The 18,015-nt window shown below is 42.1% G+C and overlaps 1 protein-coding gene across 4 annotated transcripts in view; it reads left to right on the top strand.

Moving 5' to 3' along the window:
- NAV2 (neuron navigator 2) overlaps window positions 1-18,015 on the top strand; it is a 406,244-nt gene that overhangs the window by 351,023 nt on the left and 37,206 nt on the right. For all 4 annotated transcript variants that reach the window (XM_019551622.1, XM_019551621.1, XM_019551619.1 and 1 more), the window contains 4 exons: window positions 2,999-3,022; window positions 3,136-3,210; window positions 14,041-14,124; window positions 17,294-17,405. In XM_019551622.1, the coding sequence (XP_019407167.1) occupies window positions 2,999-3,022; window positions 3,136-3,210; window positions 14,041-14,124; window positions 17,294-17,405 (295 nt within the window). The remainder of the gene's footprint in view (window positions 1-2,998; window positions 3,023-3,135; window positions 3,211-14,040; window positions 14,125-17,293; window positions 17,406-18,015) is intronic.

Genomic DNA, 18,015 nt, shown 5'->3' with positions numbered 1-18,015 from the left:
TGGAACTGTTCTATGTAGGTCTTGATTACAAAGGACCATAATGACTGTAAGGAGACTTGATCTTTTTTGCTGACAACACCAACATTGACTTAGTAAATAAACAGAAAGCAAGGTAGATTTGTACCTTATAAACTAACCTAAGTAGATATACAGACGTAGATAAAGCCATTTTGGTCTGGTAGTTCAATGATTTGCCAGTTAAGAAAACTCTAAGTAGGGCTTAATGGAATGAGTTTTAATGATTACAAAAGAGCTATTACTGCTTATTATGCCAAGAATCTTTGGTTTTAAAGTGTCTTAATTGCATAGTCACTTAATAAAATGACACTGAAAAGAAGCTCTAATGGAGTTTTTAGGATACTAACATTTTTAACAGGTAGCATATTTGCATTTTTTTAATGTGTCATTCTGATGTGAACTGCTTTTCTATGTAACATTTAAGATCTGTTGAATTAAAGTATGTCTATACTGCAGCTCAGAGCTGTAATTGCAGCATGTGTAGACATATCCATACTAGCTTCAATGAGACCCAAACAGGTATGTATGGCAATGAATCTGGGTCAGGAAGGGTTCAGCAAGACCTGAACAAACCTGCCCAGAACCCTGGCTAAAAACTCAGAAGCTGAATCCTGAGCTGTCATGACTTCACTGTTGTTAGTACCTGCGCTAGCGAAGTTGGGGTCAGCTCAGATGTGTCTACACGTGATTAAAATAGAGACATAGCGTTAAGTATATCAGTCTACAAACATCAACTGATACTCATGCCTTTTAAAAAGAAGCAGTGGGCAACAATGGGATACTAAAGTTAATCTATTAACGTAAACTAAAACTTTAACTTGGTATGAAAATATGATGCAACCCACATCCAGCCTATGCCAGATCATGTTTAACTGTGTGCATGAAGAAAAGCATGCCAGTCCATCAAAGTAATTACTATTGTTAAATTCTCTTGCAAACCTTTTTGGTAGTTGACTATTTCATGCCAGGGGAAGTAGAAAGACCTTGATCATAATGAAGGATTGTAAGCATCAGCTTTCTACCTATGGTACCTAGAGCAAGTGAACTATTCCAAGTCACAAAAGATAACGTGTTGGAAGGATGCAGAACACACCATTTTTCTAGGCTGTTGTTCATAATAACTCTACAAGGCACTGGGAGCAGCCCCAATTACTAGGTTCTGTTTTTTACTTTCTTTTTCTTAAACCAGTCATTCTTAACCTGGGGTGCCTTGAGATTGTTTCAAGGGTGCCACTGGCTGCCACACATTAACACTGTTAGGTTTACAAATATGATTCACAAGATAAACTCAGAGATTTCAAATAGAAGTTCATAGTTGTGGTCTTCCTGAGTTCTTTGCAAGAGAAAACCTACTCTATTTTTCTTCAATTAATAAAGCGATAAAACTAAGGGTTGCCATTTTCCAAACAATGTCTGAAGTCATCCAGGGGTGCTTTGAGTCTAAAAAAAAGTTAAGAACCACTGGTCTAAGCAGTGATGATGTATAATAATGTAGATTAATGTGTATAATTTTAATGATGACTGGTACTGGAGATGTTTACAAAATGACAGAGCAGCTTAATTTTTAACCTACCATATACTTTCCTTTAGCAGCTGACTTTGGTTAGTAACTACCTTTTTAGTTGTCACAACTTTACCAAGCTAGCCACCATGGAAAATAATGTAATGGTTATTTGATTAGTAATCTAGGAGAGCAACTAGTCACCCACACCGTAGCACCTGGGTACCTCCCAACTGTTAATAAGTTTTTCCTCATGTTACATTGTTGTATTAGCACCATGCACTTGAACTGAGGTTCAGAAGAAAAATTGTCATTCAACTAAGGTCACACAGATTCTGGGTCAGTACCAGGAACTGAACCTAGATCTCTTAGATTTTAATCCAGTTCCTATATCAGTAGACCACCCTTAGTATAAACATTGTTTTACTTGCAACCTTAAACAAGAGCTGATTAGAACTTGAGTTTTCCCACGGTTCTAGCTCAGCTACAGAAGTTTACATATTGGGTAAAGGAACCAGAGCTCTACACATGACTGCCCACTTGTACACCGGGGACAATATACTAGGCAAGTAGCCCTTGCTCTTTCAGTCTCTACCTGTGCTGGATTGCTGTGAAGCTGTTCTGGAATAGATGCAGAACACTCAATCGTGTAGCCATGTAGGATTGAGTCAATACCTTGCCCCGACACCACTAACCTCCAAACCCAGGCATTTATAGTGTATTAAAAAATAAAGTCAATCAAACCAGACTTTTGTGGCTGGAAGTGTTGAAAGTCACAGAAAAGCACATAGGGCACTGACAGCTTAGGTTCCCCACACAACAGCAGCCCCTTCTTGGGTTTTGAATGTTATCCTCTCCCAAATACTTTTATGAGGTGCCATCAGAAACATTCACTGAAGAGTGTCATATAAGAAACTTAAGAGTGAAATACTAAGACTCCGAAAATGAGGTGTTTTTAGTTTTGCTTCTGTTTAATCAAATGCATCTAAATTTACTGGAAATAGCAGATGTCACAACATTTTGCTGTTTTGTTTCCAGAGAAACATGTTCAGAATTTGAAAATCTAAAAAGTTACTTTTGCAAAGAAACATATTTACATAAAAACACCATTTTTCCACTGTTTCGTGAATGTGAACTTTTGGAACACCTACTTATAAATGTTCCTGAGAAATCTTCACAAAAATAGTTACTCTTTTCAGGGTCCTATAATGGAATGGTCCTGGTTTTAGTTTTCATGACCTAACAGAAACAATTTCAAGTATATACAAGTAATGCACATATGTTATGAGTTCTCAGTGGTAAATGTAATAGTCATCAACGTAGGTACTTGTGTGAGTAAAGTTAGCTACATGCATATATGTTTACAGGATCTGGTCTTAAATAAAGAATACTGTTTGAGTTCTAAATGTAATAAATTTGATGTTTAATAGTTACGAACTATTGTAAGTTCATATTGTTTTCCTGATTTTTCCTTTGCAGCCTGAAGAAAAATGCCAGTCAGAGGTAAGAACCAATTTGTGTTTTTTAAACAGAAACTTTTTTGCATACTTGCTTTACTTTTATAACTTTGTAGATCATGGTGCAATTATGGTGCTCTCTTAAAATATGACATTTAGATTCGCAAGCTACGAAGAGAGTTGGATGCATCCCAGGAGAAGGTGTCAGCTCTGACAACTCAACTGACTGCCAATGTAAGTACAATTTGAGAAAATGGAGATTGATAAGTAGTGTATTTCATGCACAAATCATCTTGAAAGCTTTTCCAACAAGCAAAAATATCCCCAGTTTATAATGGTACATTCTGATCACAGGTTCATTTTAAAAATAAATATATGCATTTTGGGCGACTCAAAATGTGTTGTTTCTTTTTTATAGTATAGCATGCACAGGCTTGATTAATTCTAGAATAGAGTTCTTGGAGCCTGGCTTTTCTTCATAAACTTGTAACATGACATTCATGTACATGGGTCAGAAATTGCAGATCAGAGGTATATTGAGTGTAAACAAGTAAAGGAACTAAAGTGTATTGCATTTTCCCATACTATAAAAACAATGTTCTGGTAGCATGGACAGGCAGAAGTGCCCCACAAAAGGGGCAGTGGAAACCAGTTTAAGGTGCTATCTAAGGCAGTGGTTCTCAACCTTTTTTTGTACCAGGATGCATTTGTAAACATCAATGGCCAGTCCCAACCCAGTGCCCCTCACTCCCGAGCCACTACCCCCTGCTCCCGGGCAGGCTGGAACTCTGCCAGCCTGCAAGGGAAAAACCATGGTTTCCCACGTTTTTCTCCTTTAAAGTGAATCCATTTTTAAAGTTTGTTTGCAACCCTTTCACATATTCTTGTCAGCCACGTTTAGGTTGCAACCCACAGATTGAGAAACACTGATTTAAAGAGCATAAGATATTTGTTACAATATTTTTACTTGCTTGCCCTGAGGACCTTACAGTGCTGTGAAATGGTATAAATAGTCTTACACAAGGAAGCTTTCCAAACTAGAAAGAAGGCATTGGGTTTAATTCCACTTGAGTCAACACTGTGTGTGACCCTTGCTCAGTCTTTTTGACCTGTGGTGCCTCTGTCAGATGTAGTTGAAATGTGGGTTAAATAAAGAGGCAGCTCACTGTAAAACAAGTAATTCCAATATAAACAAACTACAAATGAGTAGTGACTATTTTAAGATCATTATTGTATTTGAGGATTGTAGGAATGGGTGAGTAAGGTTACTGAAGAGGAAATTCCTGGACACTGGCTCTTGAATTAGTAAAATAGTAAAGACACCAGGGGATGGTTTGACCTGAGTCATGACTTCCACCACAGAATGGAAAATAAAAGTAGGTTTAATCAGCATGTTGGTGCAGACATAAGTGCCAGCTTTTAAAATAGAAAGAGAAACCAATGAAATGGTTAATAGATCAGCTGAGGAATGAATATTAAGTCTACATTTAGTACTTCTGTCACTTCAACATTCCAGTGCTGAGGGGAAAAAACAAATGCAAGTAGTAAAATTGTTACATTTACCATATAAATGCAAAGAGCCCTGAATGCATTAAAGGCTTTCATTCAGTCCACTTCTTACATATCTTTTTAAACCTTGCTCAACATGTAAGGCTTTGCTGTCTTAAATGTTGACCAGTTGTTCTCTTGCATCAATTTTTTGTCTAATTGACTATTCATGAATGAAACCAGCTTCAGCTCTTTAAAGAAAAGACCTTTACCAGACACAGGTCTTCATGTCAATTCAGTTTGGCTACAACTTTCTTTATTGCAGCGTCTGTCTACCTTGCAGGCTGATCTGGAAGAATAATCTCGAAGTAGTGGTATCTTTAAGGCCATAATTACTCCCTCTATTAAAAAGCTATTCAGAATTCATGGAGTTTTCTCTGGCAAGGAGAACTTGTTTTCTCAGAAACATCAAAGTCCAAAACATTCCTGCATTGTACCAATGGTTCCATATTTGGAACAAACTGTCATTTAGGTTAACACTGTATTTTTATATTTTATAAAATCAACAACATTTCCTACTCGGTACTTTTGCTTTTGTGTTCTCCAGAGTGAATATAGTACTGTTGTAATGTGCCACATTCCTGGTCACTGGGGATGAAGTTGCTGATTTTCCATAAAAGTGGTATAGCTGAGTTATTTTGTCAGGGTCTCAGGACTAGCTGACAGCCAGAACCTATCCCAGTTGGGGCAATGAGGTAATAGCTGGAAGAGCTAGACTCCTTGGAATTGATTACTGGGAAGTGTTCCCAGGTATTTGGGATCTTATTAGCCATAGGACTCTGGCTGGGAAATGTGCATTTTTTCTTGCTTCTGTTGTTCAGCTGGTCTTCTAGAGCCTGTTACTTCTGGTACTTGGCCATTTTCCTGGTTTCTGCCACTGGTTTCAGCCTTTGGCTTGCTTTCTGGCTCCAGCCTCTGGACCACCCATGTCCTGATCTATTATAGGTGGTCCCTTACATACTGGTAGTGCAGATTTCTCCAACTTGCTTCATCTTTGAATGATGACTTCTTGCCATGGAAAACTGTTTTATTTCCAATGTCCAGTCAACTTTAGGTACATTTCCAATGCTATGCAGATGCTGGAACATTAAAGCAAATCAACTGAAAGTGCAGAATCTAAAGCACTCGCATATCACACTTTATCTTGGGTAACTTGACTTCACACCTTCAGTTGATTTGCTTTAAACTTTTGGAAAGTAACATCAAGGGTGCCAGTTGTGGTGGCAGTTTAATGAAAATAAATCCTTCAGACAAGGAAGTGAATTAAGTCCAACTAATCCTTTTCCTTATACTTCTCTAAACAGTTTCCCAGATAGCAATAACTTTTGGTTACCTGCTCAGGTTTTGAAGCACAATTGGTCCCATCATGCCATTTACCTAATTTTTTTTACTTGCCCAAATATTTGAAATGAGATTCTTCATTGTTACTGAAAATAGTTGTGGTTTTTTTTAAACAGAAAATAGTAAAGACTGTTTTTGGAATAAACATTTTGGTTTTTCTAGTGCATATACTGGTCATTAAACTTGTTTGATTTTCTGCCATTTTTCTCACAGTCTCAGCCCTGTTTATTTTTATAGGGGCTGATGGGAATGAGAGCCACATATCTCGTGTTATTGTACTATTCATGTTTGTTTTCATTGTGAACGTGAGAACGGTTATTTAGAATAAGTCGGCTATGTGCTGATGATGAACAAGTCTGGAATAGCTATGTGAAATATTTCACCATCCTGTATATAAACAGATGAGAGAATGGTGTTTTGTACTGATAAAATTTAAAATATATGTTGCATTTTATCTTCCCTGTATGTAATTATTTTTATATGAGAATAAGATACCATTAGTTATTCTGATTCACCTCAATCATTGTGACAGAGATTAGGTAAAAATATAGTTAATATTATATACCATTTTGACATAGCACAGCAAAAAATGGTTCTTCTCTTGCATTTCTCTCTCACATTACTTCATTCTTCTTATTTTGGATCAATATAATAGGTTAGGCATAATTGTCTATTGTAAGTTATGAGAATATATAGTATATTTATCTATGGTTTACTCTGGTTTTTTTGCTGCTTATTACTATTCTTTTGAAATGAAAAGGGTTAGACAGAGGCTGAAACTAGAGCTTCAAGGGCATTTGGATATGGATCTGAACTCCCAAATTTCAATAGTGGCTGCTGTGGTGGTAATATTCCTGAGTGAAAACCTAAATGAGAATACCGACAAATTTCTGTAAAAAAATATGTCTACTACAGAAATAGAGCAGGAATTTTTTTTTAAAAGAGGTACTAAAGTTTCAAGTTGAGGATTCTATACTAGTATTTTATAATAGACACGTATTTCTTTTCATTTGGTGTCACGGCAATACTGGACAGGTATCACCTTTAGAATAGTCATAGAGGGCTGGTTCTAATCCCCTCCCCCTTTCTAGACATCATATGAACAAGGAGAATAATAAATTGAAGTAGACAGAAAGTAAATGAAATTACAAGCTTCAGATGTATGGTTGGTAGTTTTCTTACCTTCCCTAATTTAAAGCAGCTGATGACATATTTTAAGCATGTAATTTACAGTTATATGTATGCTTCTCGCAATATATACTCTAATACTGTAAACTACAGGGCACAGTGCTAACAACAGAGAAGCAGAATGTGACTGTAGAGCAGTGATTCACAACCAGGATGCTGCCAGATCCTTTGAAGCATGCTGGGAGGTGGGAGGAGATAAGGAGATAAAGGAGGTATGAGGAGTTAATCAAATCAGATAAGCCCAGGCTCAGTGTTGTCCCTGCCAGGATGATCCTTACTCCCTGGTCTCTCTGCAATAGGGTTACCGTATTTCCAGTTTCAAAAAAGAACACATCTGTTGGGAGGGGGCAATGTTATGCCCATGCTCTGCCCCTGCCCCTCACTCCCAAGCCACAGCCCCCGCCCCCAGCTGTGCTGTTGCCTTTCACTCCTGACCGACACTACTCTTGCTTCCCGACCATGCCGGTGCCCTTCACTCCAAATCCTCAGCCCCCCTGCCCCTGCTGATACCCCTCACTCTCAACCTGTAGCCCCCTGGCACTGCCTGTGCCCCACACTCCTGACCTACAGCCCCCAGCTTCCCCCAGTCCTCCAGCGTCTCCTGGCTGGCCTGCCCCTATGAGCATGGGCACCATCCCTGGTGCCTCCGGGTTGGCCATGCAGCTCCTTGCCGCCCCTGAAGGGCCCGCTCCCTTCCCCTGCCCTATTGCAGCCCCCGTGCCTAGACAGCTTCCCCTGTGCTGGAAGGCACCCAGCCCCCTCACACACCCCTGCCCTCCACACACACACAGTGCCCTTGAAAGTCCTCAAGCCCTGGCCCTCCAACCCTTGCCCCCATAGACTTACCTACATGCAGCTTCTGAGGCTGCTCCCACCACCTTGCCTGGCTGCATGCTGGCCATATGCATATGCACCTGAAGACACACATGATGCTCCCTGTCTACAATTGCCCTCTTCCCTCTTTCATCATCCCCAACAGCTCCTTGCTAGGGCAAGCTGGGAAGTGCTGGGAAAAACTTAAGTGCTGAGCAGAGCAAAATCCCAGACATTTGTTGATATTCTAAAAAAAACCTGCCCAAACGCAAAAAGAGGACATGTCCGGGAAAACCCAGACGTATTATAACCCTACTCTACTAGTACTATAATATAGAAATTAGCTTCTGAAAATTGGGTGGCACTCAATTCACAAAAGTTATGGATGGATGCCTCAAGTCTGCTGAAGGGTACCTTGAGTCTAAAAAGGTTGAGAACCACTGCTCTAAAAGGATTCTAACCTGTGGCATGGATGCCACAAGTGGTGCATATGGCAGATGGGGTAGGGAACACAGCAGCAGATAGGCCAGGGCAGAGAAAGCAGGGTAACAGATGTGCAGGGAAGGAAACAGAAAACAGAGAAGCTGATCAAGAAGGGGGAAGGGATTGGAGTGGCACTTGAAGAGAGTACATGGTTAATTTGTGGCATGCTAGCCAAAAGGGTTGGCTCCCCACTGCTCTAGATGATCCTTTGCTATTAAAGTAGGTTGGTAATTCAAGCCATTTCAAAGATTTAACATAATTGTATGGCTATTATATTGAACATTCTGGCTTTATAGCTTTTTCATTTATGAGTCATTTCCAGTGTCATCTGAACATCTGCAGAAACTGTACAGAAACAGAGGGTTTCCATCTGCCCACATCTTGGTGTCCATTCAGTCCACTGGATGCTGACTTATTTTAATTCTAAAACCTTATAATGTTAGCACCCAATCTTAAGATATTTGTGTCATGGAGTGGGGCCTGCGAGTGGCCGTGATCTCGCTAGCGCCCCCTGCCGTGTCAATTACGGTGATCCAGCACCCTCGTCTCACCCGCCATGTCTTTGTTCTTATAAGTTCAGTAAGGGAGGCTGCCTACTCTCACCTCAACACCGCGCTGGTATCACCTCTGTTCCAAGTCGGGTGCACCAACACCCCAGCCTTATGGGCAATGCGTGCCTCCTACCTCCCCTTTAGCATGCCCCAAGCCTCGCAGTTCTTCCTGGATGTTGTCTGGTCCCGCGCCCTACTGGCGCCCCCTGGACTGGCCTACAACCAGCGCCCCTTCTCTGGCGTCTCTGGGCTTAACCCCTAGCCAGCGCCCCTTCTTGGGCGCCCCTGGGCCTAACCCACAATCAGCGCCCCTTCTCTGGTGCTCCTTCCGGGCGTGGCCTCCTTGCCTGGATTAACCCTCTATGTCAACTGTGCTCAGGTGGCTTAAGCCCTACCTGGCCCCTTCTGAGTCCTGTCCATGGTGACCATCCAATTGGGCTCAGGCGGCCGGAGCCTTACCTGGCCCCTGCTGACCCCTGCCAATGATGGTTGTCCTACTAGGTGTGTCCTGGTAGGCTCAGGCGGCTGGAGCCCTACCTGGCCCCTTCAAAGTCCTGTCAATGATGACCCTGACATCAAGCGTGTCCTGTAAGGCTCAGGCAGCCGGAGCCTTATCTGGCCCGTCTGGTTCCTAGGGCTCCCCTGCTGGTACAGGGACCCTCCAGACCACTCTTTAGCCTGCACCTGTCCTGGGTACCTGTCAATGAAACCTGTCGCCTGCCTTGGGGTGGCTTGATCTAGTATGTGGCCCACCTAGGGCCTCTGCCGCGCCTCTCGCACCCGTTGTCCCCCTGCGGGGCCTTTGCCGCGCCTCCCGCGCCCGTTGCCCCCTGTGAGGCCTTTGCCGTGCCTCCCATGCCCGTTGCCCCCTTTGAGGCCTTTGCCGTGCCTCTCTGGTGCCAACCGCTGTGCCCCACTGGCACTACTCACCGTGCTGCACTGAGCACCACTCGCTGTGCCGCACTGGGCACCGGGAACCCCCAAGCTGCTGGGGAGCCCCCGTTAGGCCTCCTCACACCCCTACAGCCTCACCCGGTCCTCCGGTGTAATCATAACAAAACCAAGCCAAGCGGCTACAACACAAGCAAAAGCCCACCACATGCCGCACTGGTTCTCACCGATACCTTTCTCAGGGCGCTCTCTCTCTCCCCTCGCATCATTGCAGCGGACAAACTGCCACCATAGGCTCTGCTGCTCAGCTCTCTGCCACAGAGCTCCAGCTGTTATAAAGGGCCTGGCCCTGCCCCCTTCTGGTCACCTGACCGGCTGGTTGCCACAGCAACCTGCAGCTGCACTGCTCTGCTGCTTGACAACTCTCCTCTTATCCTTTAAGTCACAGGGCACCTCAGTGCCCCTGTGACACTTTGGTATATTAGTTTTGCAGCCATGTGAATTATGGAGGTTCCAATATCATTCTGAGCTCAGATCAAGTTAAGCTTTAGTTGTTTTGTTTTCTTCTACAGTTTATTTTTGACGTGTGTTCAAAAAACCCAGAATACTGCAGAACTCTTTTTAATTAGAACATAATTTTTTAATGTAGCAAATCTATTGCAACTTTACATATTACCAGAAAATTACATATGTTGGCCCAATGAACACCTCTAACAAACACTGAGGAGAATCAAACAAGCAAGGAATATACTTTGAGCTAGGGAGGATTTTGCAGTTTATTTGCTTGCTTTTCAGAGCTGAGAATGTACATTTCAAAGGGACCATGGATATCAGTGGTAATAAAGAGAATAAAACTGAACCAAGTATGGCCCTCTGTGTATGTGTAGCATTGTAGAAGTGAAGAGCCTAATGTTTCATTCTTCCACTAGTACTGGTTATTTTATTGCCCAGCCTGAATTAGTGTTTTAATATATTCAGCATAATTCTCAGCATTTTTTTTGATAAAGAAAGCCAGAAAAATACCTGGCATAAATGCTAGGAATTCCAGGATGGGCAGTGAGCAGATCACCATTCTAAGAGGCATGCCTTAAAATTTTGAAGAGCTTTCTTGCTGAATGAAGACTATCAGCTGTCTATGCTTCTATTAAACTGGCAACCACTTTACAATGGCCTCAACTATTTTCCTTCTATGTAGAAAAAGCAGGTTGGACCTGGACTGATTTACCTAGCTTGCATCATTCTACCTTCTGATCAGCACAACAAGAATCTCTCTTTGAAGCCTCTGTTGTCCATTGACCCAAAACAGCAAAGTAGAATATTTTTTTACTTAAGAAACCTCACATTATTAATCCTTCAGATTAATTACTTGTTCGTATACAATGAAAGAGTGATTACCCAATTTAGGTTAAATATTTTTCACTAAGCTTGACCTAGTTAATTAGTTGCCTAGCAATCTGCTTTTCTTTTAATTGCATAGATTTCCTATTAAAATATTCCCAAACATCTAAGATATTATAAAACATGTAGTATTTTGATATGGTAGTCAAAATGATAGCTTGATAAGTAATGGAAATACACAAGTTTTGACTTGTGATGGACTTCTTATGACCTTTTGCTTGTAAAATTCCAGTGTAATATTACCTTGCTTAAATCTGCGAACCTGTCTGAGATACAAGATTTTTTAAACCTTTAAACTGTTAGCCTATATATAGATTAATGATTAAATTCAGTTGACAGAAGTTGTCTCTAGTGAGTGTTTTGCTTGAGGTAAGGTTAGCACGTCAATGTGTGATAGCATTTTTGTGGCTTGATTTAAAAGTAGCTGTGCAGAATAACTTTTTTTTCTGTCTCACATCTTGAAGCATTTTTTAAAATAATGGCAGTGGGAAGAACCAAACAACTTTATTTGAATTCATAAGCATTTGCTATAAAATTCAATCACTCTCTTCTGCCTTCAAAAGCATTTGTCACGCTTTTATCTATGTACTTAATAATATTTAAGAAGTATCTAATAAGATACTTGTTCATACAATGTGCATACATCATATTTCAAAATCCTGCCACTAAAGTTCTTGATTGGTTTGAAGGGTGTTAATTTTTTGTGCAAGAAATTCTGTAGGTGATATCTTTTCCTGGATCAATTGTATGGTTGAGAAAGATTTCGACAAGCATTCATGTACAGTGTATTCTTCAGGTAATTTTTTAGCAATTTCTATTGGCTGATTTTCTGGCTGGTTTGGTGGCAGTTCAATAGAAGGAAAATGACACTAATTTTTCCTTTAGATGGAACAATTAATGCATATAGTTAAGAATATTTAATCGGTTATTTCATAGAGATATCTCTGGGGTATAGATCTTCACTTCCCTGTCATGGCCACCAATGCATGTTCATAACTTTTACAGAACATACCTATGAATATAGTAGTAATGTAGTCAAATGTGGGATGGAAAGAGATTTAAGGATTTCTGGGTATTCTTCCTAACACTGTTGAAGGCTAGCTTTGTGATTTTTGAAGAACTTACTTAGCTTCTTCATGTCTCAATTTCCTTATTTAAGAAATTGATATAGTAAAATTTAATTGCCTAAGCAGGGGCTCATTCTTACTAAAATGCCTTGATGTTTTCTGAGAAAACAAGCGTTAGGAGTCCAGAAGTCCTGAAAGCTTTTAGCAACTGTGTAGCAAGTATAGTTGTAATTATCTAAATAAGAATTTCAGAACTTAAGAATCGCTTCTAAAACAAACCCAAAGGTCCCTTCCAGCCCATGTTTCAAATTTAATTTCCAGTGATTCTGGAATAGCTGTTATCTCACTGTCTTTTTCTAAAGTGTTACATGACCTTCACAGAAAAATTAAGAGATCCAAACCACACTTGCATTGCTATTCTCTCAATGCCCTGGTAGTATGCCTGTTCTTTCCAGTGATCTCATAGCATTTACAGTTGACACAGAATATAATGCAAGGTCAAGTGTATAGAGTATGCAGTATACTAGGGGATTGAAAAATGGGCCGTATTCAATTCAGACTCGGATTTGGCCTGAATCAGGGACAGTGATTTGATTTGGATCAGTGTCTCTGATTTGATTCAGCCAAATCTGAATTTGAAGATTCGATACTGATTCGGAGAATCAGCGATTCAGCCATAGACACAGCTTTAAATGTTATTTCTGCATACCTCGAGGTGCTAGGCATGGCTTGTGAATGCTGCAATGCTGGGGCAGATGGAGCATCCCACAGGAGCACAGGGAGGCTCCCCGCATGCTCAGCAATGAACCTGGAAGTGGACTGAAAATACTTTCGGTCCACTTCTGGGTCCACCGCAGAGCATGCAGGGGAGCTCCCTCATGTTCCTCTGGCTCAGCGATTGGCCCTGGGTGCCCCCCACCGTGCTTCTGAGTGGACCCGGAAGTGGACTGGAAGTGCTTCTGGTCCACTTCTGGGTCTGCTGCCGAGTGTGCTGGGGAACCTCCTGCACTCCTGTGGGACACTCCATCCGCTCCAGTATCACAGCATTCATGAGCCGCCTGGTACCTTGATGTATATAGAAAAAACATTTAAAGCTATGTCTATATCCAAATCATCGAATATCTCCAAATTGATTCGGAGGGTTCTGATTCGCTGCAGAGAGATTAAAGGCTCTCCTGATTTGATTTGGAGATTCAGCCACCGAATCGTGCCAAATCTCCGCCAAATTGAATTAGGGACTGAAGCTTTACACAGACCTACAGTATACCTTTAAGAAATTTAGGTATTGATGTGCAAGATCAAACCAGTGGTCCTTCTATATCTGTAAGCAGTCTGATAATGATCAGTATCAATTTTCCCAGAGGAAGAAACCGTGCCATAGGGATTTATGAGATGATCTGTTCTTAGGGAAAAGTTTCTTCTCACCCACAACAGTGAAGTTGGATTATCACCCCCATATTTAAATGTGCTTCTTTTAATAACATTTTTCCACAGAGACTACCACTTGTAAATAAATAAATAAATACATAATCTGGAGACTGATCTTTTTTCTTCTGATATTGCTAATTTTCCCACAGTAAATTATTTCTACTAATTTGTTTGTAGGACATTTGAAAGGATATGTTTTCATTTTGCCTTGCCTACTCTAATCTTTTTACTTCCCCTGAGGCATCTACTTAACCAAACATGAGGGCACAGTACTACTTTAATGCTTACATGAAGAACACAGATGCTGATTTAGAAGAGAGTGTAAAATTCACTCTGCAATATCATTTGACTTTCAGGCTCACCTTGTGGCAGCATTTGAACAGAGCCTTGGGAACATGACAATTAGACTACAGAGTTTGACTATGACAGCAGAACAAAAGGCAAGTTGGAGATGAATTTGTGCAGTATATATGTACATAGACACATGCATCCCAGAGGGGCAGGTCCAAAATGACTTTTAAAGTCTTTGTATGAGATGTTTAATTAATTAGGTTAAATCTTCCATTTATATTTTAAAATATAAAATATGGATCTTACAGAGAACTGGCCCTTGGTGAAAATAGTCACTCTAGAGATAGAGGTGATATGGTAGTTCTGGCACAAGAATGGGAGCCAGGGGGCATGTCTACACATGTTATTAATGCACAGCAATAAATTCTGGTGCAGTTTGTGACGGAGTTTATTGCTCCCACGTGCACCATTTGAACGTGCACCCAGGACCACAGCATATTGAGCTGGGGCACAGCAGTCCTGGCTGGCAGGTGAACTCAGGTGGTTCCTCCTGCCAGCCTGGGGCTGCTCCTACCTGGCTCAACATGCTGTGGAGTGGCTGGCTGGGGCAGGAGGGTGCTTCAGTGTGGGGCTTCCTGGGAGCCTCTGCATGAAGCTCACTTGTGTCCCAGTAACTCTACTGTGGGATAGTACTTTTGTTTACAAGTACCAACCTACAGCAGAGCTAATTAGTTTACTCCATCTTAATAGCACCACCATGGTGGCATTTTAGTGGAAAGCTAATTGGTCAGTTCAGCTGTAAACCTCTCATGTAGATGCACCCAGTACCTCTTTAAGTTCTGCTCCTAGTTGTGTCACTGTAACTCACTCTCTAGCTTTGGAAAAAAATCACTTAACCTTTCTGCCTTGGTTTCCCCACCTGTAACTTTGACAAATTAATGCTTATTTACCTCACAGAAGAGTTGTAAGGGACTGATTAGGTAATGTCTGTGAATGTTGGAAGTATGTTGTAGGTAAAGAATGCTAATTATTGCTTATTGTTGTAATGTGTCTTCTCCCAACACTGACAGGGTGCATCTACATGTGCAATTAATGAGACTGAATAAATGCCGGCACAATTTTCACCAGAGCAAAACTACCATATTTCATGGTGTACAAGTTGAGTTTTGAAGCCCAGTTTTTAATTCTTAAAATTCAACCTCAATTTATACACCATATCACTGTCCCCTGTGAGCGGCATGGTGCTCAGCTGTCACAGCCCAGGTATCACTGCTCACAGAGGATGGGGCCAAGAGCTGAGCCCAGCACAGCTTGCAGGGGATGGGGCTTCCCCAGCTGAGCACCAAACATGGCCCTGTCTGCTACAGGTGGTGTGGTGGTGCTACCAAGTACTGAACCCTGCCCTGTCCCCTGTAAGTGGCTTCAGTCCCAGCCATGGCAGCTGAGCTCTGGGCCTGGCACTTGGCTGGTGCAGCCCTATCCCATGCAAGCAGCGCCAGGCTCAGCTGGCATGGCCCCATCCCCTGTGAGTGGCAGTGGGTTTGGTGCTCAGCTGGCACAGCCCAGGCAGTGCCACTTGCAGAGGATGGAGCTGCATCAGCCGAAAGCTGAACCCAGCCTCATCCCCTACAAGCGGTGCTTTGGGTTAGGTCAACTTATACACTGGATCTACAAAAGTCATAACTTTTCAGACCAGAAATATGGGGTCGACGTATACACCATTATGATAGCGGGCACGCTTGAGGCAGAGGCTCAAGCTGGCCCACCCACCTGCCAGTTGGGCAGTCCACCCAGTCTCACCTGCCACAATTTTACTCTTAAAATAATGTGATGGTAAAATCCAGGAGGCTGCCCATTACATGCCCTGATGTTCTATCCATGGCTCCGTACCAGCCCTACACTGTGGCCCATGCCTTGTAGATGGCATCCAAGAGTTCTAACCAGCTCCAGATCAAGGCCAGGCTAAACTCGGCCGTAGTTAGGCCTCTTCCATAGTACCCAGTTATAGGCCACATGCAGACAGTCCCCTCTCACAGGGGCCTTATTCACTCCCCCTGCTCTTACTATGGTCCCACTCATACCTCCCTTCTTGGGCCACACACACCCTGCCCTTTGCTCTCTGAGCAACCCCTTAGGGCCATTGGACCTAATTCCCTGCACTCTTAGACCCAAGAGGCTGTGTGCTTGCTGACCATTCTCATGCCGTCATCTGAATGGCTGCCAGGCAATTTGCCAAGCTAAGGCTGACTTTGCCCCATGCCCACCTCAGTGCCACTTCTCCACCCCTGTCTCTCTGAGGTTCCACACTGCCCCCTCGTTGGTGCCAGAGTTCGCTAGGATCCTCCATCCCCACTGCCCCCACAGACTCGGATGCATCCCAAAATGTGCCTGGCCTACCAGTTTGAACTAAAAACCCACCAAATGGTTGAGGCTAGCATTTAGGTGCTCTTCCCCACCTTTCACTGGGGAGGCAACTGGTCTGGCATTTCTTGGGGACTCCCACACCACCAGGAGCCCCACCAGGCCATCTTTCCTGAGCGAAGTATAGTTTTAGGTAATACACAAGACCACTGAGCCTTTCTCTTCCCCCATAGCCTCCCCTTTACCTCAAAGTTATTCCTGGAGCCAGAGCTTAGTTTCTTCCCTGCTGGCTGGTCACAAACTGCTCCTCTCAGCCCAGAGAGCTGGGCATTAAATGGCTGCCCTAATCAGGCACCCGCCCTCTCCCTGGCTTAGCCCTTGAAGTGACAGGCACCAAAGGTGCTCTGGCACAACAGTGTCAACCTATACACGATGAAATATGGTAATCCAGATGTCACCATCTACATGTGTATTTAAGCACAGTAATTTACTCCACAGTTGGATAGTAGCTATGTGTGATGGGACTATCTGACAGCACAATAAATTAGTCTACACTGACGTAATTACAGCGAACATATAGATGGTGACACTTTACTGCGCAGCAAATTAGTCTACTGCTCAGTAAAGTCTACATGTAAACACTCCCACATATACACAAATCCAAACCACATTCTGAACCTTACTTCATAATAAAAAAGCCATCAAGCTTAAACAATGTATCTCAATACACATTTAACTGAACTGAAAGAAAAACTGCATTTTACGGAATGTCATTATATGACCTTTTCTAAAGTTGTGATTCAAAGGTCTAATCACTGTATTATGGGAAATGTGCTTTGCCAGCTACTCCAAGCCCCAGCCAGATTTTTTATTTTTCAGTTGTTCAATCAGTCCCCCAAACAGCAGTGCTTTGAGTTATATATATAAAAATAAACATCAATTTCAATTTTATTTCAGGATTCAGAACTGAATGAATTACGGAAAACCATTGAGCTTTTAAAGAAGCAGAATGCTGCTGCTCAAGCTGCCATTAATGGAGTAATTAATACACCTGAGCTCAACTGCAAAGGTAAAGAGAAAACTCTTCTTTTAATATCAGTGCAGCACTCCCATGACATTAGTCCTGTTGATAATATCTGATGCAACTTTGCCTTGCCAGAAATTGGCTTTGCGTATATCACCAACATGTATTTCACCAACATGTATTTGCTTGTCTTTGGGTGGAGATTTGTAATTTTGTATCTCAGATAAGACCCTATAGTTTTAATTTATAGGTTCCACATAAATATACTATGGTGTAGTGCTATGCATCCTCTTCAAATGCACTATATTCTTCTCAGCACAGTAAAGAAATACAGTTTCCCTTGTGGTTATTTTTAGATTGCTGTATAACTGCCCAATTCTTTTATTGTGTAATTTCAAATACGAAGTGTCACATATCAGGGTTCCAGCAGTGACTGTGCTGCCCCCTAGAAGCTCTGTGACTGATGCCCACTCTGCCCTAGGGCACCTTCTGGCCTCATCTTCCGTGCCTTGATGGAAATTTGATAAGAGGGAGGCTGCCCTGATCTTATTATGACCACCCAGATTTTGGTCATGGACTTGCAGACTAATGACATGGCTCCATATACCATTTCCCATGCCTTGCTGATGGCATCCTTGCAGACATCCTGCTAGTC

The sequence above is a fragment of the Crocodylus porosus genome, unplaced genomic scaffold (genome assembly GCF_001723895.1).
Source record: "Crocodylus porosus isolate Cpor-Errol unplaced genomic scaffold, CroPor_comp1, whole genome shotgun sequence".
NCBI lineage: Eukaryota > Metazoa > Chordata > Crocodylia > Crocodylidae > Crocodylus > Crocodylus porosus.
This window is presented reverse-complemented; position numbering and strand designations above follow the sequence as displayed.